This window comes from Bos javanicus, chromosome 3, assembly GCF_032452875.1.
Source record: "Bos javanicus breed banteng chromosome 3, ARS-OSU_banteng_1.0, whole genome shotgun sequence".
In the NCBI taxonomy this organism is placed as follows: domain Eukaryota; kingdom Metazoa; phylum Chordata; class Mammalia; order Artiodactyla; family Bovidae; genus Bos; species Bos javanicus.
Genome location: NC_083870.1, coordinates 30995062 through 31019957, shown reverse-complemented (window position 1 = coordinate 31019957; position 24896 = coordinate 30995062). Strand labels below are relative to the sequence as shown.

Here is a 24896-nt window from a genome sequence, read left to right as displayed (position 1 = left end):
GTAGGGAGGCCCGACCTGACTGCGGTGGGAACCCCGGCAGTGCCCCCAGGAGAAGGAAGCTTCTCGGTCCGTGCCGGCGTACGCTCTCCGCAGTCGGGACGCTTCGCTGCCCTTTTAGGGGCTTTCCTCTGCCTCACGGTGGCCCCAGTTCCCCATTCCTCAACTCTTTTACTCCTGGGCCTGAGACACAACCCAATGGTCTTCCTGCGAGAGAAGAGACTTTCCGTTATTGAATTGTGACTGTGGACCCTTTTTGTATTTGAGAGAGGGCGATGGTGATGTCGCGACGAATCAAGAAGCAATTATTTTACCGCCTTTAGCTGTTGGGGCTCACCCCATCCCCCCATTTTTAGATATGATTGGGGCTAGTTTAGGGCGAGTCACTTCCTGGTCAGGGTGGCCTCTTAACTTCCCTTTTGCTCCTCCTTCCCCAGGAAGTGATCTTGCTGTCACGACTCCTCGACAGGGAGAGGTCTCTAATATCTTGGCCACCTATCCTCCTACACCTCTTTTTCCACATACTACCGGCTAAACTAACTCGCGGTAATAAATGTGTAAGCCTCAGAGACATTGGCCTCAGAATCTGAACACGCTTTTCTCTGTAACATTCCTTTGGTTGTATGTATACGGCCCCCGCAGTGACTCCGTCCCTTGCGTCTTTTGACGATAATTTTTGAAAATCAGTTTTCGATTTTTTTCTTAACAAGATTAGCCAACGAGTTCTTTCTTTTTTAACTCGAGAAAGGTTTTCTGTCGCACATAAACTTAATGTTAACACATGCAAGTCTGGACAAAGCTTCCTGCCTTTTTTCGTGCTCCACTGTGATGTCTTTGATTATAGTTGAACTTGTCAATGTGTAATTTGTATGCTTATTTCTTTAAAAGTGTCTTAAGAGAATATTCCACCTTAGGTGGAATAATTTTTTTCCTGACAACTGCAAACTTTTCATAACAGTTTGTCAGGCTTTTCAGTAAATAGGTTAAAGATTTTAGAACTTGTGAATATTACAATGATTTCACAACATAATTCGTAGTAGGACAAGGCATTTCCCACAGTGACTCTTACAAAATGTATACCTCTGAATGGTCTGTAAATGTATCTGGGTTTTCTTGGACTGTTTATGATCCAAGAGTCCTCTGTATGGAATAACTTGATATATCATATACACCATGCCATTTTGAAATGCTGAAGAAAGCGCTGAACATTCACAAGCCATTGAACAACACTTAAGAATTAGATTTCCTCTTACTTGGAAATCGATTCTCATAAATGTAAGATTTAGCGGGGCAAGGGCATTTTATACTGTATGTGAACTTAACGCTAGAGAGAAAACTGTTTATATAATAAAGTGTTTATTCTAAAGGCAAAAAGTTATAATTCAGATGAAGTTAAATTACAGTGAAAATCATGGGATAGCAAAGCATTTGTTAGGCCAACTGATGGTCCACTTAAGCAGAATTTCACTAGGAATTTAAGATGATAAACTTTGAAGTTTACCAGTGTTGGGTTTTTGTTTTTGACACAGGGTTAGAATGCCTTTTTAATTATACTTGGAGGAAAAATACATACTTCGAAGTGTAAATTAAGATGTCTCTGGATATTAACAGTGTTGAAATTAGTGACATTAAAAAAATAGCCTTAATTTTATAGCAGCAGATGTGTGACCAGTTTTCTCTTATCTCCCAGCATTCTTCTTTTGTAGTTTAATTTTAATAATGACATAGCAAGCAAATCATAATTAGTAAGGTAAATCTACTGCCCAAAAAATGTTGATGAATTTTATATTCAGTAAACAGGTTTTAGATTAACTGCATTGTCTTCATTAGAGTAGATAACCAAGAATAGCTGATATAAAAAAAATCTCATGTAATAAATCCATATGACTGAGATTACTGAAATTTTGTTAGATTCTTTATTCCTAGAGATGAACCGATATGCATTTCTCTATTGTGGATCAGTAGGTGAAAATAAAGGGTTTTGACTTCAAATATTACTTCCATTTTCCTTCAGCTTTATACTTGACCTCTTTTCCTCCAGGCCTTTTAACTGAATTCAAGAACTGAAAAAGTATTTTCTTGAAAAGACTTGTTGGTATGACTACCTTAGCATTCATAAACAAGATGCTTGTTGTACAAAACTTTCACAACCAAGGCACTATTATAAAAAAGATATTTTCAGCCTTAGTTTGTATATTGATTCTTCCTTGAGGGTGCTGTAAAATTTTCATTTTTTTCTTTTATTAACTAAGATCTCAACTACATTTGATTTTATTTTTTGTAGCACACATGTGTCATGATGCCAAATATATTTTAATACTGCTTTTTATCTTTGTTATATTTTCTGAAAACAGTGAGCCCAGAGGTGAATTTGGTGGTGATGGCCTCTGATTTCCTTGCAAGTATTTCTGTAAAAGCTAGTAAAACCAACCATTATCATAACTAACTGCTGAAGTTTTTGTCACTTTATAAAGAGGAAGTTGGGTTTTTTAGCTTCTGCATTGTTACCTGAAATGGTCATGATGAGCTGCCTAAATAAAACAGGAAGTTGAAAGTGTAATAACTTGCAAAAATAAATACTTTTAGTTTTATTCTAGAATTCAGTTTCTGAGAATGAGCTCTACTCATCTAGTACTTAGAGTCTTCAGTTACATGGTTCCAAATGCTTTACAAGACCAAAATGAAAAGATGCCATAATTAGGAAATTTGGGTATGAGATAAACTACTTGTTTGGATTCTTTGCACTGACTGTTTCCTTTATTTCATGATTCAGCATTTTAAACACATAAATGCACACAGAATTTTAGGGTTGAAAAAAGTGCCACTGGTACATTTTTTTCTTCAACCTAACAAGTGTAATGTTTGTGTACAGCTTCAGAAGTACCATAACTGAAAATTGGATCTCTATGCTTTAAGTTTAGATAATACCGTCTTTAAGACACTTCTTGAGAAATGGGTTTATCAAAATTATATAGGAGAGATGTGGAAAATGTTGTAAATAGATGATGAAATTTGAAGGCTTTGTTAGAGATCATGAAGATACTTATACTTTTAAAGTGGATTTCCTTGATTATGTGATACCTCCTTAATTTACTAGGTGAGTTATTACTCTTTAGAGTAAAGTAAACCCTAAAGCTTAATGACTATGGCTATTTTGTAACAAGTTATTCATTAGAATTAATACTACTGTTTTTAAATCTTCTGTTGGCTTTGCTGAGTAGTATTCATATAATCTGTTACAAAATCTTGGACAGGAGCACAAAGCCTAAGCCGGTACAAACTCAGGCGCCCATTTTTGGTGAAGAGTGTAGGTTTATTATATTTCTTCAAGAACATCTAGCTATTTTATTAGGACCAGCCTTAAAGCTAAGCAAAGCATTTGTCAAAAAATTCAGACCCCAGGTTAGTCTGATTCAGAAGCCATGCTTTTCTCACTATACTATTTTTAACATATCCATGAATGAAAAAAAATCAGAGTAATTCATTTAATGAATTATATTAGATTCATTGCCGGGGCAGACGCTGTCCCTTAAAGGGCTGAGCCAGGTGTGGGAGGAGCGGCTGCCTCCTGGGCAAGGGCATGTGCGGAGACCCTGGGTGGAGCTTGGGACCCGGGTCCCTCAAGTCTGCTCTGCTGACTCTGTTGCACTCCTGTTCCTGGTGACCCTGGGAGGAGGCGCCCCGCAATGGGAGCTTTGCACTGAGCCCAGTGATGACAGCGGGGCCACAGTGGACCAAAATGTGGCAGGAGGCCCACATGAAGTTGGCGGGGTGGGGGAGGTGTGTGTTCTGGGTCTTTGTTGCAGCACATAGCCTTTTCTAGTTGTGGCACAGAGGCTTAGTTTTCCTGCAGCATGTGGGATCTTAGTTCCCCAACCAGGGATCAAACCTGAGTCCCCTGCTTTGGAAGGCAGATCCTTAACCACTGGACTACCAGGGAAGTCCCCTATTTAATGAACTATAAATGAGGTATTGTTGGGTAGTGGGAAAGAATAAGCCTCAGGATATTTGGTCTCTTCTTGCTGTGCTGTTAGCTACCAATGTGATTTTGGAAAAATCACTTCTCTCTGAGCCTTGAAAGTTTTCTTCTAAAATAGGTGGACCTTGAAAGTTTTCTTTTAATATAGGTAAGGGGAATTGGATCAAACTGACTGAACAAAGTTTAATGAACTTTTCAAACTCTTTAAATTAAAAAAACAAACTCTGTTTTAAAGACTGAAATGTTAAAATGTTCCAGGAGTTTCTGTCATTATCTGCTTTGGCACATTTGCCCTGATAACGAAGCTGTGAAATCCTTGGTTACTGCAAGGATTTATCTAGTGCCTAGCAGAGCACCAGGTACATAGTATAGGCCCAAGCTATTGGCATGAAAGACACCAATCAGTCACAGCTTCATTCATTTTTGTATTTCCCTGGCTCATGCTCCCTCATTCCCTTTCCCCAATTATTTCTGGTAATCTGTAGATATTTCTTGTGTTCAGGAACATGTCCACACTATGGGTGCCTCTTTGGGCATACGTAGTGCCTAAGCATCTACTGCAGTTACTCTGTCATGGTGCTCTGTCACGACACTGCTAAGAATCTTTGATCCCCTTGTGAGCATTTTCCTAGTAAATTCAATAAAATTTTGAAGCCATATTGCATATCAAAATTAGTATCTATACAGTTGTCCCTGGGTATTTGGGGGAGTGGTTTCAGGGGACCCCCCGCCCATGCCAAAATCTGCAGATGTTCAAGTCCCTCATATAAGAGGTAGTAAGGTTCAGATCAGATCAGATCAGTCGCTCAGTCGCTCAGTCGGGTCCAACTCTTTGCGACCCCATGAATCGCAGCATGCCAGGCCTCCCTATCCATCACCAACTCCCGGAGTTCACTCAAACTCACGTCCATCGAGTCAGTGATGCCATCCAGCCATCTCATCCTCTGTCGTCCCCTCCTCCTCCTGCCCCCAATCCCTCCCAGCATCAGAGTCTTTTCCAATGAGTCAACCCTTCGCATGAGGTGGCCAAAGTACTGGAGTTTCAGCTTTAGCATCATTCCTTCCAAAGAAATCCCAGGGCTGATGTCCTTCAGAATGGACTGGTTGGATCTCCTTGCAGTCCAAGGGACTCTCAAGAGTCTTCTCCAACACCACAGTTCAAAAGCATCAATTCTTCGGCGCTCAGCCTTTTTCACAGTCCAACTCTCACATCCATACATGACCACAGAAAAAACCATAGCCTTGACTAGCTGGACCTTTGTTGGTAGTTCTCTGTTTCTGCACTCATGGATACAGAGGGCTGACTATGTATACCTTGCAAAACTAATAAAAGTTTTTCCTTCATAAGTCCTTTCCTTTAGAGCTCAGAAAAACACATAGAATCAGGTGTCATTACTCTTGTCTGTCTCAAGTGCACGAATTCCTTCATCTTTTTGCAAAAAAAAGAAAGTCCTTATGTGGAGCAGTTCCTGAAGGTAAAAACCTTGGATGGGGGAAACTAGTTATGATAATTTTTTGATAAGCCAGTTTTACTACTTGGGGATCTCTGAACTAGGTGATGATTTGAATACATACCTACTGTTATTTCCCCTTCTCCCTTTATCAGAACCTCCTGCCAACCTCTGCATTTCTGTTCTTTCCACCATTATTCTCGTTCAGTCACAAAGACTCAGAACGTTGTCATCATCTGTTTCACCCATAACCTCTCTTCTCATGTTCAGTTAGTATTTCAGTCTTATAAATTCTTCTTCCTATCATTAGACTTTATTCTTCTATTTCCATGAGTCTTTTTAAAATTATTTTCAGTATATAGGAGCTATAATCAGATGCATAAAATTTAAATGGTAGAAAAGGACATGAGTAAAAAGTCCCCTCCCACCCACTTTCCAGCCACCAAGTTCCCCTGAGCGGCAGCCAGTATTACCAGTCTCTTTTCTATTTTATTTATTTATTTCAGTTTTATTTACCAGTGGTTAGGACTCTGTGCTTTCACTACTGTGGGCCCAGGTTCAATCCCTGGTCTGGGAACTAAGATCCTGCAAGTGTGTGGCACAGCCAAAAAAAAATTACTACCATATTTGCATAGTGCTCTTTTGAGCTTCTACAAATACGTCACCAAGAATCCTAGTATTTAAAATATGTTATAAAACCAAGGTGTTTAAAAAAAAAAAAAACCAAGGTGTCGAGAAACATAACTTTAAAAGTTTAAAGATCTTGTAAGTCCTCATGACAAGGCCAAGGGCACTGCCTTCTTCAGAACCTCAACATTATTGCCTACAGCAGCAACGCTTAACGTGTTTCTTTCTAAAGCAAGATTTCTGGGTTCTTTTCAGACCAGCTGCATCAGAATTTGGAGGGATAAATTCTTGGGAATCTATTTTTAATAAGCTTCCCAATAATTATTGTGCAACTCCAGAGCTACTATCCATATCTTAATCCTTTGCCAGTTAAGTTCAGAAGCTTGATTCATCAGAATAGTAAGGACAAACTTTTATTAGCTAGGCTGATGAAACTAGTGTTTAGGAACAGGGTAGCAACTAATTTAATAAATATAGGAGGGGCTAGATTATTAGTAGATCAAATACATAAGAAATCAAATGACAGTTTTTTCAATTTAAGCATGGAGTCAAGCCAGGGAAGTTAACTATACAATCTAACATTTTAATGGCATTTTCTCCTATTGTAGGGATATATACCCAACACCCAGACCATGTCCGATCTTTGTGTAGGGCACCTTCTGACTTTTAACAGCAGTGGACTTTCTCTTGACAGATTTTACGAGACTGGAAGGAAACCCGTATATATCAAGTTTGGCATATCACAGTTTCTCCTGCAGTTGGAATCCCTGCTTAGTTAATGGCATTTTATTCTTCAGTTGCTCAGGCCAAAAAGTTTAGTGTCTTTGATTCCTGTAGGTCCATTAGCAAATCCTTTAGGCTATGCCTTCAAAACATACCTAGAACTTGACTCTTTTTTTTTTTTTTTTAACCATGTCCTAATTTCAACCACTCTGGAAGAAAAGTCAAAGTCGCTCAGTCATGTTGACTCTTTGTGACCCCAGGGACTATACAGTCCATGGAATTCTCCAGGCCAGAGTACTGGAGTGGGTAGCCTTTCCCTTCTCCAGGCGATCTTCCCAACCCAAGGATCGAACCCAGGTCTCCCACATTGCAGGCAAATTCTTTACCAGCTGAGCCACAAAGGACACACTGTGGTTTCCCAAATAGTTGATTGTACTGGCCTTGGCTCTAGTCTGCTTGTGCTTTTGTCCCTCTGTAGGCAGTCTATCCTCAAGGAACCACTCAGGGTGATCTGGTTAAAAAAATATAAGGCAGAATGTGTCACTCTTCTGCTCAAAATCCTCCAATTGCTTCCCATGTTCTTCAGAATGAAAGTTCTCTGACTGCAAGTCCCTACGAATCTGCGGTTTTATCTCTTTAGTGCTCACTTCTCTGACTTTATCTCCTACCTAGACTCATCTGGCCAAACACATCTTGACTTAATGCGTCTTTGCATTTGCTCTGTTCTTTGGAGTTCTCTTCTTTCTTTATTCCTCACTTCTTCAGATATTTCATCAAAAGTTACCTTCTTAGTGAAGCCCTCTGTGATCACTCTGTCCAGTTCCAATCTACCATTTCACATCCCCTTTCCCTGCTTTATAATTATTTCTTAGCATTTATCACTAGCAGCAGCAGCATACCATGTAGTTTAGTTGTTTAATCTTATCTGTTGTCTCTTTACCCACTAGAATGTAGCTCTGTAAGGACCATGTGCTGTTGAATCACCATTACCTAAAACAGTGCCTTCATAGTAGTCCTTCAAATATTTGGTGAATAAAGAAATAAATGTGTCTTGCTTTGATGGTATCTTTCTTAATTTCACAGTTAACTAACTCTTAGAGGGCAGACTGATTTCCAAGTTTTGTGAAGCCATATTGAGGACTCCTGTACTTACAGATTAATTTTTGTCAATGGAGCTTCCCACACAGAAGGCTTTGGCAGTTCTCCATTACCTACAGAATAAAACCAGATTTGATGTTAACATAATTGCTGCCATCTGACTCATCTTACATCACAGATAAATCTGTTTCTGCCGAACTGACAAAACAATTTTTTCTCCTACCCTTTTTCATTCTTAACCAGTTCCCTTATTTGTAATAGCCTCTTTCTTTCTCCCCCTACTATTTAAAGCACTTTGTAGAGCATAGCTTAGATCCCGCCTTCCCCTTGTAGTTGTCTTTAACAAACCCAACCCATATCCATCTCCTCAAATTCTGTGTTGTATAGTCTGTAATACTGACTTGGCAATTTTGCTGCTTTGAATTATAATTATTTTTAAATGATTGACATCTTTGTTGAGGGCTATTGTTTGTATAAGTTGTTTTGCTAACACTGGTAAAATTTACAAAAATTGAAAAGCTAGGATGCTGACTATGTGCATATCTTACATTATTTGTGTCCACCATGAAGATGTGCACTTCATATTAGCTAAGGTAGTGGCTTTCAACCTTGACAGGACTTGAGAATCACCCAAAGAATCTTTAAAAAATTCCGGTGCCCAAACTGTCCTCCAAATCTATTACATCAGAAGGTCTGTGAGTGGAACCCAGGCATCAGTCATTTTAAAACTTCCCCAGGTGATTCTAATTGTATAGCTGTTGTTCACAACCAAGGATTAAGGCAAAAGGAAATTTGTTGGCTTGCTTCTTTTGCCATTCTCCTTTTTGTCCGAGTGAATGAACAAATTGGTAAACATAAAGATTTAATAATATCTAGGCGTTTGCTTAGAGAAAGAAAGTTAAGTATCTGCTATGTCTGTCTCATGTTACTTCATTGGATTCTTAAAATGCGTGCATGCTCAGTCACTTAAGTCGTGTCCGACCAACTTTGTGCGACCCCATGGACCACGGCCCGCCAGGCTCCTCTGTCCGATGGGATTCTCCAGGCAAAGTAGTGCTAGATATATGAGCAGGTATTATACTCACAGATGAAGAAACTAAGACCCAAGTAATTGGGTCGGCATGTGAAACCATGTCTGACTCCCAGTGATTTTAAAAAAAAAAGAGAAAAAGTTGGTTAAAAAAAAGACACACTTTTAAGATAGAAATACACTAAAATACCAGGTGCATCGTCTCTTAAAGGGGAAAATGCTTCTTGCTTCTGACTGCATCAGTTTCCAAGCCAGTGTGGTGTCTCACTGCTGAACTCTACCTTTTCGGACTTGGTATTTGCATCATTGCTTTTTGGCACGTGAAACTCAAGGCGTTCAGTGTGGATTTCCCCGTCATTTCTTAATTTGGTCCTGTTGTACGAGTACAACAATACTCGTTGTATCTGGCCATTGTACTTGGAAATTTTTACCTATCTGCCCAGTCACCTCGGGTTGGGGGTTTTAACAAATTTAAGCTCCTCAGCAACATGTTGCTTATGTGATCTTTGCACTCACTTTAATCTTTCTTCCTAACTCATTAGAACATTTTATCTCAGACTTCTATATTTCCTCAGTTATTGATCTAGACATTCAGGCATATCCTCTAATTAAGCCAAGTAGAGTTCTTTCCCTCCTTTCATATATATATATATATATATATCTCAATGCTGTTTTGGATTTTAGATAAGATGGTTTTTTTAATCTTGACTAAGATTGGGCCAATTCTTTTTTTTTTTAATGATGACTTAAGGCTTTATCACTTACACTGAACTTCTAAATGACCAATTAAGGTATATACTTGGAAATCTTTTTATTGACATCTTGGGTGTCGTTTATTAGGAAAGTCCAGAATGAGGACTAAGGAATAAGGATATCCTTCTAATTTGGTGCATAGAGAAGTTGTAAATTAAAAGGGAATGGATGGGAAAGATAACTAGAAAATAAAATAGCTATTTTTTGGTTTTTAAATGTAAATTTTATGGTGAAGTACGTTTTACTTACACGTTATACAGTGTAAAATTCAGTGCTGACTTCTGTTAAGGAAAACCAATCTGACACTTGCTAGAATGATAAGAGGCTTTAATTTTATACTTTTGTATTAGGGGAGAGAGATTGAGATCAGCTCCAAATAAGCAAAGACCGATGGAGATTTATAGCCAACAAGCAATTGCATGGCTGGGGTGGAGAGGGGGGCATAAATGGAAAAGTACGAATAGGAGACATCAGGGTAGAAGGATTCCTGCTCACTGGCAGATCAAGGACTTATACATCAGAGGTTGGAGATGTAGAGCTTGATCAGATATTCAGAGTTGGGGAATTCTCTTTAAACTGACAGCAGGATTCTTGCTAAGACTGGGCTAGGCAAGGCCATAGACAAGAGGGGGCCAAGATAAAGGCCTAGTTGAGAAGAGGGCTCAGAGGAGCCTGACTAAAGTTTGGACAAGGAGGAGGTCTTTGGCACACTTGGGCGTGTTACATTATTACTTTAGTAAATCTTCAAGCGATTTTCCTTAGTGTTGGTAGAATTTTTTTTTAATGAAATTTCTTTAAACGTGTCTACCTTCCTTACCTGTTTGTCTACATATACCCAAACTTGTAATTGGTTACTACTAGAACAGTTTCTAAGAAAAACTTGAAATGACTTTTTAAAGAGTAAGCGTGGAACAAATTATTTGAAAGTGTCATGATCTATTTTTATAATGTTGATTATAATTTAGACATAACTATCCTTTTAAACCTTAGACTTTATGGATAATGATAAATCAAAATCAACTATATACGTCTAAAATTTTCTCTCTTTTTTGTTGGTGGGGGGATGGAATGCCGCACAGCTTGTGAGATCTTAGTTGCCCAACCAGGGATCGATCCCATGCCCCTGATAGTGAGAGCACAGAGTCCTAACCACTTGACTGCCAGGGAATTCCCCTAATTGCATTCTGACTCTCTGTAGTATCTCCAGATCTAAACTGGGAAGAAAGCATTTAGCTTATTTGGAATTTAGTGAAATCTTTATTCCACTTCCTGGAGATCACTGAAAATGTATTTTTTTCCCCTCAACTTATACCCCAAATTAAATTCTCACTAGCCTCTGGGGACTCTTAGCTAGCAGGGATTTTGTTTGATAAAGGCAGTGAAACTGGAATTCTGGAGCCAGTTTGATACTGAAATACATGCATGTCAACAGCTTGGAATTTGCATCTATTAAATAATTGACCCAGTGAGTTTATTGTTGATACTCTGAAAACCTTAGAACCAGACCCAGAAAATGAACTACACCGAAGCAAGGTGTATTAAAGAAAAAAACAAAAACAGATAACATCCTGGAGGAGAGAGGAATGAAGAGGCAAAGCGCAGAGGGTTTTTTTTTTTGTTATGTTTTGTTTTAAAGCACAGAGGTTTTTTAGGAAATACTCTGTATGATACTATAATGGTGGATACGTTTGTCCACATCCATAGAGTGTGCACCGCAAAGAGTGAACCCTAATGTAAGCCTTGGGCTTTGGGTGATAATGATGTGTCAGTGTAGATTCATCAGTTGTAGCAAATGTGCCACTCTGGTGGGGATCTTAATAATGGGGAAGACTGTGCACACCGGGGGACAGTGTTGGGCTTCCTGGGGGCTCGGGCGATAAAGAGTCTCCCTGCAATACAGGAGACCTGGGTTCCATCCCTGGGCTGGGAAGATCCCCCGGAGAAGGGAATAACAACCAACTCCAGTATTCTTGCCTGGAGAATTCCAAGGACAGAGGAGCCTGGTGGGCTACAGTCCATGGGGTTGCAAGAGTCGGACAGGGTATGCTGGCGGGGGAAGGGAGACAGGTATATGGGAAGTCCCTGTATGTTCCTTTCAGTGTTGCTGTGAACCTGAAACTGCCCTTAGAAAAAACAGTCTTACAATCCAAAATAATAACAGCAGCAATGACATCCTAAATATCTTCAAATAGGAAAAACTCTCTTAAGAAATAACATTGAATTCTATACAGATAGAACTTTCTTACTAGGATAAAATAAAGTAGTATCTTTCTGGAGAAGGAATGCAGCTACTTATCCTTCAATAGTTCTGGAACGTTGTAGAATAAAAATAAGTAAACATTTACGAAAGCACAATTTACTACTCTGTTTTGAAGTATAGTCTAGCTGAGAACATGAGGAAACTTTGAAAGATGATCAAAGTAAACTTTGAAAGATCAGTTTAAAGGGAAGCAGAATGGTCACTTTGAAAAACTTGTGGTCAAGAAAAAGTTGTTTCTGTTTATCAATACTGATGAAGATTGTAGTGATGGGGAACATTAGATGAGTAGGACCCAAAGAACTTCTGAAAGAGAGGAATGATTTTCTCAGTAATTTGAAGGGTTTGTTCAGTTTGATAACTTAAAGCATAGTTGTCTTGCTAGCAGTCTTCTCTAGCTGACGTTTACTGAGCATCCATGTTATATTTTAAATGTTTTGCCACAGTCTTGACATAGGTGCTGTGATAAGTGTTCAAAAGTTTGGTAGAAGAAACAGGATTCTTGAGGCTTTAGTAACGGAGAAAATATCTTTGAAAGAAACAGATGGCCCAGCTTTAAAAAGTAGGACTGATTTAGACAGAGATGAAAAGAGAGGCACGAGGATAGTGTGAGTAAAGGCCCAGAAACAAAGTCGTTAATACACTTAATAGACTAATGAAGGAGACAAAGGTTACTCGCTGGCAGTGATTTCATTCCTGAAGTATACAAAACTTGGGCAGTATAAACTGACCTCGGCCTTGTGGGTAACTGGAATATGGATATTATCTAGTGAAAAATTTCTTCACTGCCTGTCTGGAATTACTTTCCCAACGTTGACAGTTGTTAAATATTCAACTTGAAATTCTTTTGTTAAGGAAATTATTTTAAAAGGTGGTTATGAATAGATGTAATGTTGAAATATTTGGGGTCTGTTATTAAAAAATTATTTAGGGGAATTCCCCAGCAGTCCAGTGGTTAGGAGTCTGCTTTTACTACTGAGGGTTTGGGTGCAATCCCTGGTCAGGGAACTAAGGTCCCACAAACTGTATGGCACACCCAAGGGAAAAAAAGATTAGTAAACTAAAAATGGGAGTTTTATAAAAATTTCATAAATTTATTTTTCTAATAATTTTCTAAAGTTTCTTACTAAAATTAAAACTAGCAGCTTCTGGGAAACAATAGGATATATTACCTTCTTGGTTTGATGGTTAAACTTCAGTACAAATATTAGCAATAAAAAAATGAAATTTTGAATCTTGCAAGGATTGAGTGTTTTGCTTTATTCGCCTTTTTGGAAAAGTAAGATGATAGGAAAAGAGAAGAAACTGAAATATAAGAAAACTTTGATTGATACTTACAGACTTTAAATTCCCCCTGTTTGGGTTAGAAATACAATACAATGCATTCCATGGAATTAACATTATTATAATCTTTAAATATATAAAGGGATGGAATTGTATATGAGACTTGAGCTTCTCCCCCTTTAAAATACACACTTTACTGCAGATACTATCATATGAATGTTATGTACAGTGAAACTTACTTTATGAAACAAGGACTTTTTAAAAATTTGTATTTACTTATTTTTGTCTGTGCTGGGTCTTCGTTGCTGCATGGGCTTTTCTCTAGTTGTGGTGAGTGGGGGCTACTCTAGTTGTAGTGCACAGGCTTCTCATTGCCGTGGCTTCTCTTGTCACAGAGCACAGGCTCTACGCATGGGCTCCAGTAGTTGCAGCGCATGTGCTCAATAATTGCTGTTCCTGGGCTTTAGAACACAGGCTCAGTAGTTATGGTGCATAGGCTTAGTTGCTCCATGGCATGTGGGATCTTCCTGGACCAGAGATCAAACCCATGTCCCCTGCATTGGCAGGCACATTCTTAACCACTGGACCATAGGGAGGTCCCATCCCTCATCTGTATTGCAGCAAAAATATTTTTGCAATTACCAGCCACTCTGCCATTTCTCTTTCTCCTTCTGCTTGTTCCCATGATTTTGTTTCTCTCTCTTAAATTTCATCTTGTTAGTTTTGACTCAGTTTTGAGACTGGATGATAAAATTTGGACTTTTAAAGTTGTTTATCATTCTGTTTATCCCTCCCAACTTTGTGACAACTGCAACTTTGACATGCAAAGTTTTGTCTCAATTCTTGGTTTAAAGAAATTCTGAAAGGACTAGGCAAACCCACGAGATCTTACTATATAAATTCTCCTGAATTTTAATACCTGTATTAAAATTATAGTATTATAGTATTGCATAGTATTGCAAATTATGTATAGTATTGCAAATTATGTATTATAGTATTGCATAATATAGTCGATTGTCTAGTGCATTGCCGCCCCTTTGTTAAGTATGTGACCTTGGACAAGGAACTTCTGAACCTGTTCCTTCATTTACAATGGAGATAATAGTCTCTTCTCTGCCTATATTAACAAACTATTTTAAGATCAAAAGAGAGGTTATGAAAGAGTTTTGTAAACAATAAAATAGTATTCATTAATTTACATTCTTTGTGTGTGCCAGGTCTTAGTCCTAGGTTTACAGTAATGAACAAACAACAAATTTTTATGGTCTATGCCAAGATTTGGCAAATCTTGCCCATTAAGGCCTAGGGGAAAAAAAACAAAAGAATATTTCATGATGTGAAAATTACATGAAATACAAATTGCAGTATCTAAAATAATGTTAGTTAACTCAGTAGGGGTAAACCTTTCACACTATAGATGTGTGTGTCTGTGTGTGTGTGTGTATACATATATATATCAAAAACATTCACATCGTACCCTTTAGTTATTTTATAGCTATTTGTCAGTTGTACCTCAGTTAAAAAGTCTTATTGGAACATGGGCTCATTTAGTTTACAGTTGGGAAAGAGATCATGTGGTCCACACCGCTCTGAAACATTTATTGTCTGGCCCTTTAGCACTTAGCAGACCTCTGCTCTACGTTCTTGGAATTCTTTTGGAGGTCTTGAACAATAACCATATGTTCAGTGGTAAGTTCTTTGAAGGAATTTAAAGCAAGTAAAGGGGCAAGAATTATGAAGGGTATGGAGGGTCCAGTAGGTAATTTATAGAAGTCAGGAAGTCAGAGAAGGGTACTTTAGTGGGTGATATTTGAATGAAGACGGAAGTGAACTCTGATAGAAAAGCATTTCTGGCAAAAGAAATAAAAACTGCAATAGTCCTAAGGTGGGAGTGTAGCTGTAGGTCTAGGAACTAAACAGTAGAAGAATGAGAGGGGGTGAGCCAATTGTAAACGAGACCCATGGAGCACACTTTAGATTTTACAGTGATAATATGAATGTATCATTACTACTTATGTTACATCTATTCCTTCAAGGTGTTTTTATAGTATTGACATAAATAGTTTTTATAGTATTGACATTTATATATTGACAGAACAGCTCAACACTTAAAAGCCGTCTTCAAAGACTGTCAGATGTTTATCTAATACTGAGTATGGTCATCTCATGTAGGGGGATTGGTTCAAGGACCCCCATAGATTACAGAATACAAGAATGCTCAAGTTCTTTATCTGAAATGGTGTAGGATTTGTATATAACTTACATCCTGCCATATATTTTAAATCATCTCTAGATTACTTGTAATGTCTAATATAATATAAATACTATGTAAATAGTTACTAGTGTGTAGCAGATTCAAGCTTTGACTTTTGGAACTTTCTGGAATTTTTTTCCCCAAAATATTTTCAATCCTTATATGCTGAACCCATAGAGAGTTGACTGTAATCTGTCTTATTTGCTAACTTCCAGAAATAAAAAAAGGGAGTCGTTTACAATGACAGTGATAGGACCCCCATGTTGGCATCTAATGATAACTACATTTCTTTTAACTGCTCATTTAAAACTTCACCTTATCATAGTATATATATCTTTTTTTTTTGCATTTATCTCTTTTTTATTTATTTATTTTTTAAATTTTATTTTATTTTTAAACTTTACAATATTGTATTAGTTTTGCCAAATACCGAAATGAATCCGCCACAGGTATACCTGTGTTCCCCATCCTGAACCCTCCTCCCTCCTCCCTCCCCATACCCTCCCTCTGGGTGGTCCCAGTGCATCAGCCCCAAGCATCCAGTATCGTGCATCGAACCTGGACTGGCGACTCGTTTCATACATGATATTATACATGTTTCAATGCCATTCACCCAAATCTCCCCACCCTCTCCTTCTCCCACAGAGTCCATAAGACTGATCTATACATCAGTGTCTCTTTTGCTGTCTCGTACACAGGGTTATTGTTACCATCTTTCTAAATTCCATATATATGCGTTAGTATACTGTATTGGTGTTTTTCTTTCTGGCTTACTTCACTCTGTATAATAGGTTCCAGTTTCATCCATCTCATTAGAACTGATTCAAATGTATTCTTTTCAATGGCTGAGTAATACTCCATTGTGTATATGTACCACAGCTTTCTTATCCATTCATCTGCTGATGGACATCCAGGTTGCTTCCATGTCCTGGCTATTATCAACAGTGCTGCGATGAACGTTGGGGTACACGTGTCTCTTTCCCTTCTGGTTTCCTCAGTGTGTATGCCCAGGAGTGGGATTGCTGGATCATAAGGCAGTTCTATTTCCAGTTTTTTAAGGAATCTCCACACTGTTCTCCGTAGTGGCTGTACTAGTTTGCATTCCCACCAACAGTGTAAGAGAGTTCCCTTTTCTCCACACCCTCTCCAGCATTTATTGCTTGTAGACTTTTGGATCACAGCCATTCTGACTGGTGTGAAATGGTACCTCATTTATCATAGTATATATATATCTTCAAGTCTCCCCACTTTAGTTTAAAAATTAGGAGATGTTTTGTTTTCTTTAACTGGACATTTCTCCTGTTCTTGATATTCTCAGATAATTTTTTAAAATTATTTATACAATAATAAATAAAAGGAAATGTTGGCATGCCCTTTTTGCTTTTTAAAAAATTATTTTTCATACAAATAATTTCTAGCATGTGATTTTTGGAACGTAGAAATGAGCTTAAAATTGGAAGAAAAAAAACTTTTGTAATACTACTGTCAGAGGTGGTCCAAGTTAGAAGTTAGTAGCCATACATTTATGTAAATATATATACTTCAAAAAAAAGATAGGAAAGCAACATTTTGCAACCCTTTCACTCAACAGCATGGTAAGTAATCAACTCATGTTATCAACAGAACACTTCTCAAACGTTTTTGCTTTCAGAACTCATTTATACTCTTAGAAATCAAGTTGTTGTTCCCCCAGTGTTACTGAGATATAATTGACATACAGCACTAAAGTTTAAGGTGTACAGTGTATGATTTGACTCATATACATCATGAAATGATTATTATAGTAAGTTTTGTGAATATCCATCATCTGACAGATACAAAAGTAAAGAAATAGTTTTTTAAAAAGTTTGCCTATGATGAGAACTCTTAGGACCTATTCTCTTTAACAGCTTTCATATATAAAATACAGCAGTTAAGTATATGTATTATCTTATACATTACATCCCTAGTACTTACTTATCTTGTTAACAGGAAATTTGTACCTTTTGACTATCTCTCCCCACCCCTAAATTCTTTTTCTGTGAGTTTGTTTTTGAAGTATAATTGACCTATAACACTATGTTAGTTCCTGTTATACAGCATAGTGATTTGATATTTCTATACATTTCAAAATAATTACCCCAGTAAGTCAGTTAAGGTGTGTGACAAAGATGCTACATAGTTATTGACTATTATTCCCTACACTGTACGTTTCATACCAGTTACTTAATTTATTTTGCAACTAAAGATTGTACCTCTTAATTTCCCTTACTTATTTCTTTCCTCCACACAAACCTCTCCCTTCTGGCAACTGCCTTTTTGTTCTCTGTCTCCATTATTCTGATTGTTTTTTAGATTCCACATGTAAGTAAAATTATATAGTATTTGTCTTTTTATGACTTACTTCACTTAGCATAATACCCTCTATGTCCATTCATGTTGCAAATGGCAGATTTTCATTCTTTTTTTTTCCCCAAGTAGTATATCATTTTGGCTTACGTCTTATATGTTTGTTCAGAGTACCAGAGCTTTTTAATGACTTGAGCAATTGCTTTGTGGCACTTAGTCCTGGTAATTTTTTTTTTTAATTGAAGGATAATTGCTTTACAAAATTTTGTTGTCTTCTGTCAAACCTCAACATGAATCAGCCATGGGTATACATATGTCCCCTCCTTTTTGAACCTCCCTCCCATCTTCTGCCCCATCCCACCCCTCTAGGTAGATACAGAGCCCCTGTTTGAGTTTCCTGAGACATAGAGCAAATTCCCATTGGCTATCTATTTTACATACGGTAAGTTTCCATGTTACTCTCTCCATACATCTCACCCTCTCCTCCCCTCTCCCCATGTCCATAAGTCAAATATTCCATTGTGTTTATATGTGTATACACATACTCCACATCACTTCTTTATCCATTCATTTAGATTATTTCCATATCTTGGCTGTTGTAAATAATGCTGGAGCGAATATAGAGGTGCATTTATCTTTTCTATTTAGTGTGTACATAGAAATTGAGGGGGTTTTGGTTGTTTCTTTTTTTTTGGGGGGGTGGGTTTGTATTTGACTGCACTGTGTGGCATGTCAGATCTTACTTCCCTGACCAGGAATCAAACCCTGCCCCATGCAATGAAATTGAATTTTTATTTATGTGGCTTCTGAGTATTGTGTATATGTGCTCAGTCACTTCAGTAGTGTCTGACTCTTTGTGACGCCTATAGTCCAGTGGGCTATGGACTGTAGCCCACTGGCTCATTTGTCCGTGGGATTCTCCAGGTGAGAATACTGTAGTGGATTGCCATGCCTTCCTCCAGGGGATCTTCCCGACCCAAGGATCCAAGCTGCATCTGCCACGTCTCCTGCATTTCAGGCAGATTTTTTACTACTGGGCCACTAGGGAAGCCCTGATATGTATTGTATTAGATATTATAACTTAAAAGGAGTTTTTCTTTTTTCTTTTTCTTTTTTTAAAAGGAGTTTTTCAAGCAACTCATTTTTATCATAATGATAATAAAAATTTATTGCATTTTGACATAAATGATTAGTATACATATGTATTTCTTAAATTTTTATTTTTGAAAATGCACAAAGAATCTGTGGGAAAAAATAGTGTTGTTTTACATTATGCATATCTTTTAAATATCTCCATTCAGTTTGTCGAGCTATGTTGTCTTAGTTTGTACCTACTGTTCCCTCTGCATGGGATGCTCACCTTGGTATCTACTCATCCTCCAATCCAGCTGAAACATCATTGCCTTTGAAAGTCACCCCAAGCCCTCCTTAAATACATATGTAGAATTGACAGCATCTTCCTTTGTGCTCCACTGTGCCTTTTAATGCTTGGTATATTACTATCTAGGTAACAGATCCCTTGAGGACAGCGGCAGTGTCTTATTTGGTATTTAATCTTTATTTACTGATTCTTCCTGGCTCTTCAGTAAATGTTTGTTGAATGGATAAACTGCTGCTTTTTTACATGCACTGTCAGTTTCTCCATTATCCAAATCACTTTTTCAGTTATGGCATTTCCATCAAATTTTGTAACTTTTGAAAATTTGTAGGTAATTTCAGAAATATGAGTAATGTGAATTTTCAGTTTGGTAACTTCTACTTTTATGTATTCAAACATTAATAAGTAATATGTAAAATATAGCTGTAGCTTTATTCTTTTAAGGGAAGTTGCTTTTGGGGTAGTATATGAATATATTTTTGAACTGCACGCACTTAATTTTTCTTGACTGAGGGGAGTTTCTTAATTAAGTATTATGGGAAATGCACCTTGACAGAAAGACCATAGCTGCTCAACAGACTTACCACAAATAGGCTAAAAAAATGGGTTTGCTTTTCAAAATAGGTTTGCTAATTTCTTAAATAAGTGATTGATAACAACAGTTAACAAGTACAGTAATATGATTAAGTGCACTTGCAAAGCACATATACACAATTGGAAATCCATATTAGAACTGTTAGTCCTGTATAGTGTAATTCTCATGAGTTGAGAAACACTTCTTCCTTATTAGAAACTCTATCTTTTTATTGTTGTTGCTTAGTTAATATAAAAGCTTTATGGAGTGTTTTGTCTTAATCTCCACCAGTTTTCATCGGAGGGTATCTACAATTACCCTGCAACATCAGAGTTCTGAAACTGTACGTGCGTGCATAAGAATATCTTAAGGTGTTTGTGTTACGGATTCCTCAACCCTGCTTCCAGGTGGTCAATATACAAGTTTGTCTTCTAGGTCTTAAAGATACAGAGAGTTTTATAGCTCAGAGAAGTTCTGCAGCTCTCCTAATCTCTTTTAGGAGTTGGATTATTATGAGGAAATTCAGAACCAAAAAAAGTTAGCAAAGTTTCCAGAATCACAAATCTAGTTAGTTAATGGACCAACAGATCCAGTCATTAGAATCCAGAGTTTTCATTCTGCCTTGCTGCATGAATCAGTCAGCCTTTCTTGCCTGAACAAATAAGTTTAGTTATAGAGCAGCTTTTCTTTTACTTTTTTTAGAATAAGAGCAAAGTCATATAAGATCTTCCGTATAAACCTAGGGATGCTAAAGTTGTAAACTATTTCCGTCTTTTTCAAATTCTCAACCCCAGCTTTATTTTCCAAAGACTTTAGTGTCTTTTTTTCTCTGCCCTAAGAATGGTTTGACTTTCATAACTTTAATTTTATTTTAGTCAACAGGAACTTAAAGTTGTTTGAAGGAAATGGAAGAAATCAACAGAGCATGCCTAACTGGAAAGTAGAGCTCAGTTTATTGTTAGGTATACATGTTCCTCTTTGCCCCTTGTCAGTAAGTTGGATCAGCTTTCTATTCATCACATGAGATATTAGGGAATTTTTAGTAGCCTCATAATGTGTTACAATTATATGAGAGAGCCTTTGCGGTCAGTCCTATTTCATTGCTAACATCATTATTACACACACACTTACACATACATAGGTATCACTAAATGTTACTGCAGATTGTTGGATGGTTTTCTTTCTATTATATAGGATCTTACATTCCTTGTTAAGATTCTCAAACAACATTTACTTGTTAAGAGATGAGAGGTTGATTTATATAGCAGATGAACTACATGGTTTTACCTTACCTTTTATGACAAAACTTTTGAAATGAAAATGTAGGGAAAAAAGGAAATGGGAAGAGACATAAATTAGTAATAGTTTAAATTAGTAAGCGTGTCATCAGTGGACCAAAGTTTGGTTTTTTTAGCAATTTAAAAAAATACAGCGTTATTTTTTTATTCATATTATTTTTAAATTTTTGTTTATTTGGCTGTGCTGGATCTTCGTTGCTGCAAGCAGGATTTCTCTAATTTCAGTAAGCAGGGTAGGGGGGCTACTCTCCAATTGCAGTGTGCAGGCTTCACATTGCAGTGACTTCTCTTAATGCAAACCACAGACTCTAGGGCACAGGCTCAGTAGTTGTGGTGCATAGGCTTAGTTGCCCTGTGGCATGTGGAATCTTCCAGGACCAGGGGTTGAACCCTTGTTCCCTACATTGTCAGGCAGATTCTTAACCACTAGACCACCAGAGAGGTCCTTAAGCAGTTCTTGATAAAAAGTGAAATGGTTCAAAAACATGAAAAAAAATAAGATCAGAGGAAACCCAAAACACATTGAAGAAGAAAACTGTTGTGGAAGTAGGGGCTTTTCTGGAGGACGTCAATTTAAGGAGAAAGATGGGAAGAACTCAGAACAACCTTGGAGTGGATTAGTTGCGGAATTGTTCTCTAAGCTTTCTGGACCACATGACTCCTTCTCTCATTCCCACTTGGGCTAAGCTGCAGGCAATAGCATTAGCCCTCAGAATATAGCATTGGGAATGAGCTTTGGGAGCATAGAGTCAGGGCAGTGCCCCAGGTAGCCTGTGACCATAGGATGCTCACTCAGAAGATAATCTGCTCACACATTCTCAACAGCAAGTCTACTATTTCCCTCCCCTACAATCAAGGAGATAAACTACAGCTAAGCAGAACAGGCAAACTAAAATAAATTCAAAGAGAAGCAACAGTACCATGAAAGAGAAGTACAAAAATCAACAGTATATCTAAATTCTTAGGAAACAGTCCATAGAACAAGACTTTAAGTATAATTAATATCCCCAAGGAGACACAAGAGATTATATTATTGCACGCGCGTGCACACACACACACACACAAAATATAAGTCTTGGAAGTTAAAATAGAATTGAATAGCAAAATGGGCACAACTGAAGAGCATGCTAATGAGGTGACAAAGGCAGCTGAGGAATTCTCCCTACACAAGGCATAAAATGATGGAAAAGATAAAACATAGGAGAAAAAATTAAGATACTCAGGTTAGATCCTAACATTTCAGCATCCATCTCTAATCAGAGTCCCAGTAACAGATTGGCAGTAGTGGGCATGAGAGAGATTTAAAATGAATAATAGAATAAATATTTTCCACAGCATTCTTTAGGACGTTTAGTATAGTGTTGAATAGTTTAGGTGACAAGAATCATCTTTGTCTTGCTTTTGAAATTAGTGACACTGCTTACGTTTCATCATTATTGAGTATGCTATAGAATTTTGGTAGATAGCCCTTTATAAAGTTAAGTAAGTTTATTCTATTCCTACTAAAAACTAGTAGTTATGTTGTTGTATTATGATATTTGAACGGGTATTGAATTTTGTTTTTTCCAGCATGAGGTAAGATGATCACAGGGTTTTGCTTCTTTAATTTGTAAGTTATATTGATTCCTTTTATTGGGATAAACACCATAAACATAAATTGGTATAAAACCAATTTGCTAATGTTTTATTTAGTTTTGCTTAAGGGTTTATAAATGAAATAGGATTGTAGCTTTCTATTTTCGTGACTATAGTATATTTTGACCAAAATTGATTTTTCAGCTTTTTAAAAAGAAAAATTCAGAAGTAAAGCAGCATGTATATCCCCAAATTAGAACAAATCTGTATGGATAATAAACACTTTGAGATGTCTTGTGAAAGGAGAATCTGAAGGCTGCTAACCAGTAGGATTTAAACAGGAAATTATATTTCAAGGGATGTGATAAAAATTTTGTTGTCTGTTAATTCCTTTCCATCTTATATGCTACTCTTCATAATTCTTTTACTGTAACTTTTATTTGTCTTTAGGTACGCATAGCTGCTAAATTTATCACTCATGCACCGCCAGGGGAATTCAATGAAGTATTCAATGGTGAGTAAAGATTAGTACTTAGTTGTTTCAGACCCTCTTTAATCACTTATAAGCACTTATTGAGTGTTTGCTGTCTCTCTTAATCCTTACAACATTATAGCTATAGCTAAGGAAATCACAATTCAAAGAGGTTAAAATAACTTATCCAATATCACCCTGTCACCCAGCTGGTAAGTGTCAGAGCAGGGATTTAAACCCAGGTCTGCATCAAAAGCATGCTCTTAAGACCCCAGTATATTAGGATACCTATCTTATGTGAAAAAGATTTAAAGTAGTTCAGTATTGATCAAGGTAGAAACAATATTAAATTTCATGCTGCTGCTGCTAAGTCGCTTCAGTCGTGTCCGACTCTGTGCGACCCCATAGACGGCAGCCCACCAGGCTCCCCCGTCCCTGGGATTCTCCAGGCAAGAACACTGGAGTGGGTTGCCATTTCCTTCTCCAATGCACGAAAGTGAAAAGTGAAAGTGAAGTCGCTCAGTTGTGTCCGACTCTTAGCGACCCCATGGACTGCAGCCTGCCAGGCTCCTCCATCCATGGGACTTTCCAGGCAAGAGTACTGGATTGGGGTGCCATTGCCTTCTCCAATTGAAAATTTATACTTGGTCAATATGGAAGACAGATTAGGCAAAGAAAGGCTGCATTTGTTTTCCTTGTTAGTGCTCAAATATTCAAAACAAGTCATAAGGAAGAAAGTTTTGATTTACTTCTTTTGTGTTATTTTACTCCTTGTAAATAACATTTATATTTCTCTTAGTTGTTTTTCCTCTGCATCATTAATTTTACCATTATCATTAATTTTATAATATAAACTATTAAATTTCATAGTTTTATATCTATCATTATAGATCATAGCTTAAATCTCTTCGGTGCTTTTACTCAAGAAGTGCCATAGTGTAGGACAATTTTTAGAGCCATTGGGGCTGAACTGACTGTATCCGGGAAGCTTGTTAAATATACAGATTCCAGTGTTGTCATCAGAGAAGGCAATGGCACCCCACTCCAGTACTTTGCCTGGAAAATCCCATGGATGGAGGAGCCTGGTGGGCTGCAGTCCATGGGGTTGCTAAGAGTCAGACACAACTGAGCGACTTCACTTTCACTTTTCACTTTCATGCATTGGAGAAGGAAATGGCAACCCACTCCAGTGTTCTTGCCTGGAGAATCCCAGGGACGGGGGAGCCTGGTGGCTGCCGTCTATGGGATCACATAGTCGGACACGACTGAAGTGACTTAGCAGCAGCAGTGTTGTCATCCTCCTAAGATTGGTTAGATCTGGGTTGGAATGGGTAATCTGCTTTATTAGGTCCTTCAGGTGATTCTGAGTCACAGCCAATTTGAGAACCACTATTCCAGTATATTTTGGAGAAGGAAATGGCAACCCACTCCAGTGTTCTTGCCTGGAGAATCCCAGGGATGGGGGAGCCTGGTGGGCTGCCGTCTATGGGGTCGCACAGAGTCGGACACGACTGAAGCGACTTAGCAGCAGCAGCAGCAGCAGCAGCATTCCAGTATATTTACAACCTTCCATACTATTTACTGTCGTAACACAGCTTACAGAATAAAAAATGTAAATGAGGCATTATAACTGTGTTAATGTCAATCATCATAATCTCATTTTAAGTTGTAAACTGATTCATCTTAAAATTCCCCTTAAGTAAAATCATAATCTTTGTGCATCTTGGTTCAGTTTAGCAAACATTTATTTTGAAATTCTACTTTTACATTAAAAGGTTACCTCCTTAGTTCGGGGAACTGTATGATGTTCATTTGCAC

General features: G+C 37.6%; 1 protein-coding gene across 1 annotated transcript in view; it reads left to right on the top strand.

Moving 5' to 3' along the window:
- The window catches only part of CAPZA1 (capping actin protein of muscle Z-line subunit alpha 1), a 44272-nt gene that overhangs the window by 125 nt on the left and 19251 nt on the right, over positions 1–24896 (top strand). The window contains exon 2 of the mRNA XM_061410799.1: positions 23057–23120. Within this exon, the coding sequence (XP_061266783.1) occupies positions 23057–23120 (64 nt within the window). The remainder of the gene's footprint in view (positions 1–23056; positions 23121–24896) is intronic.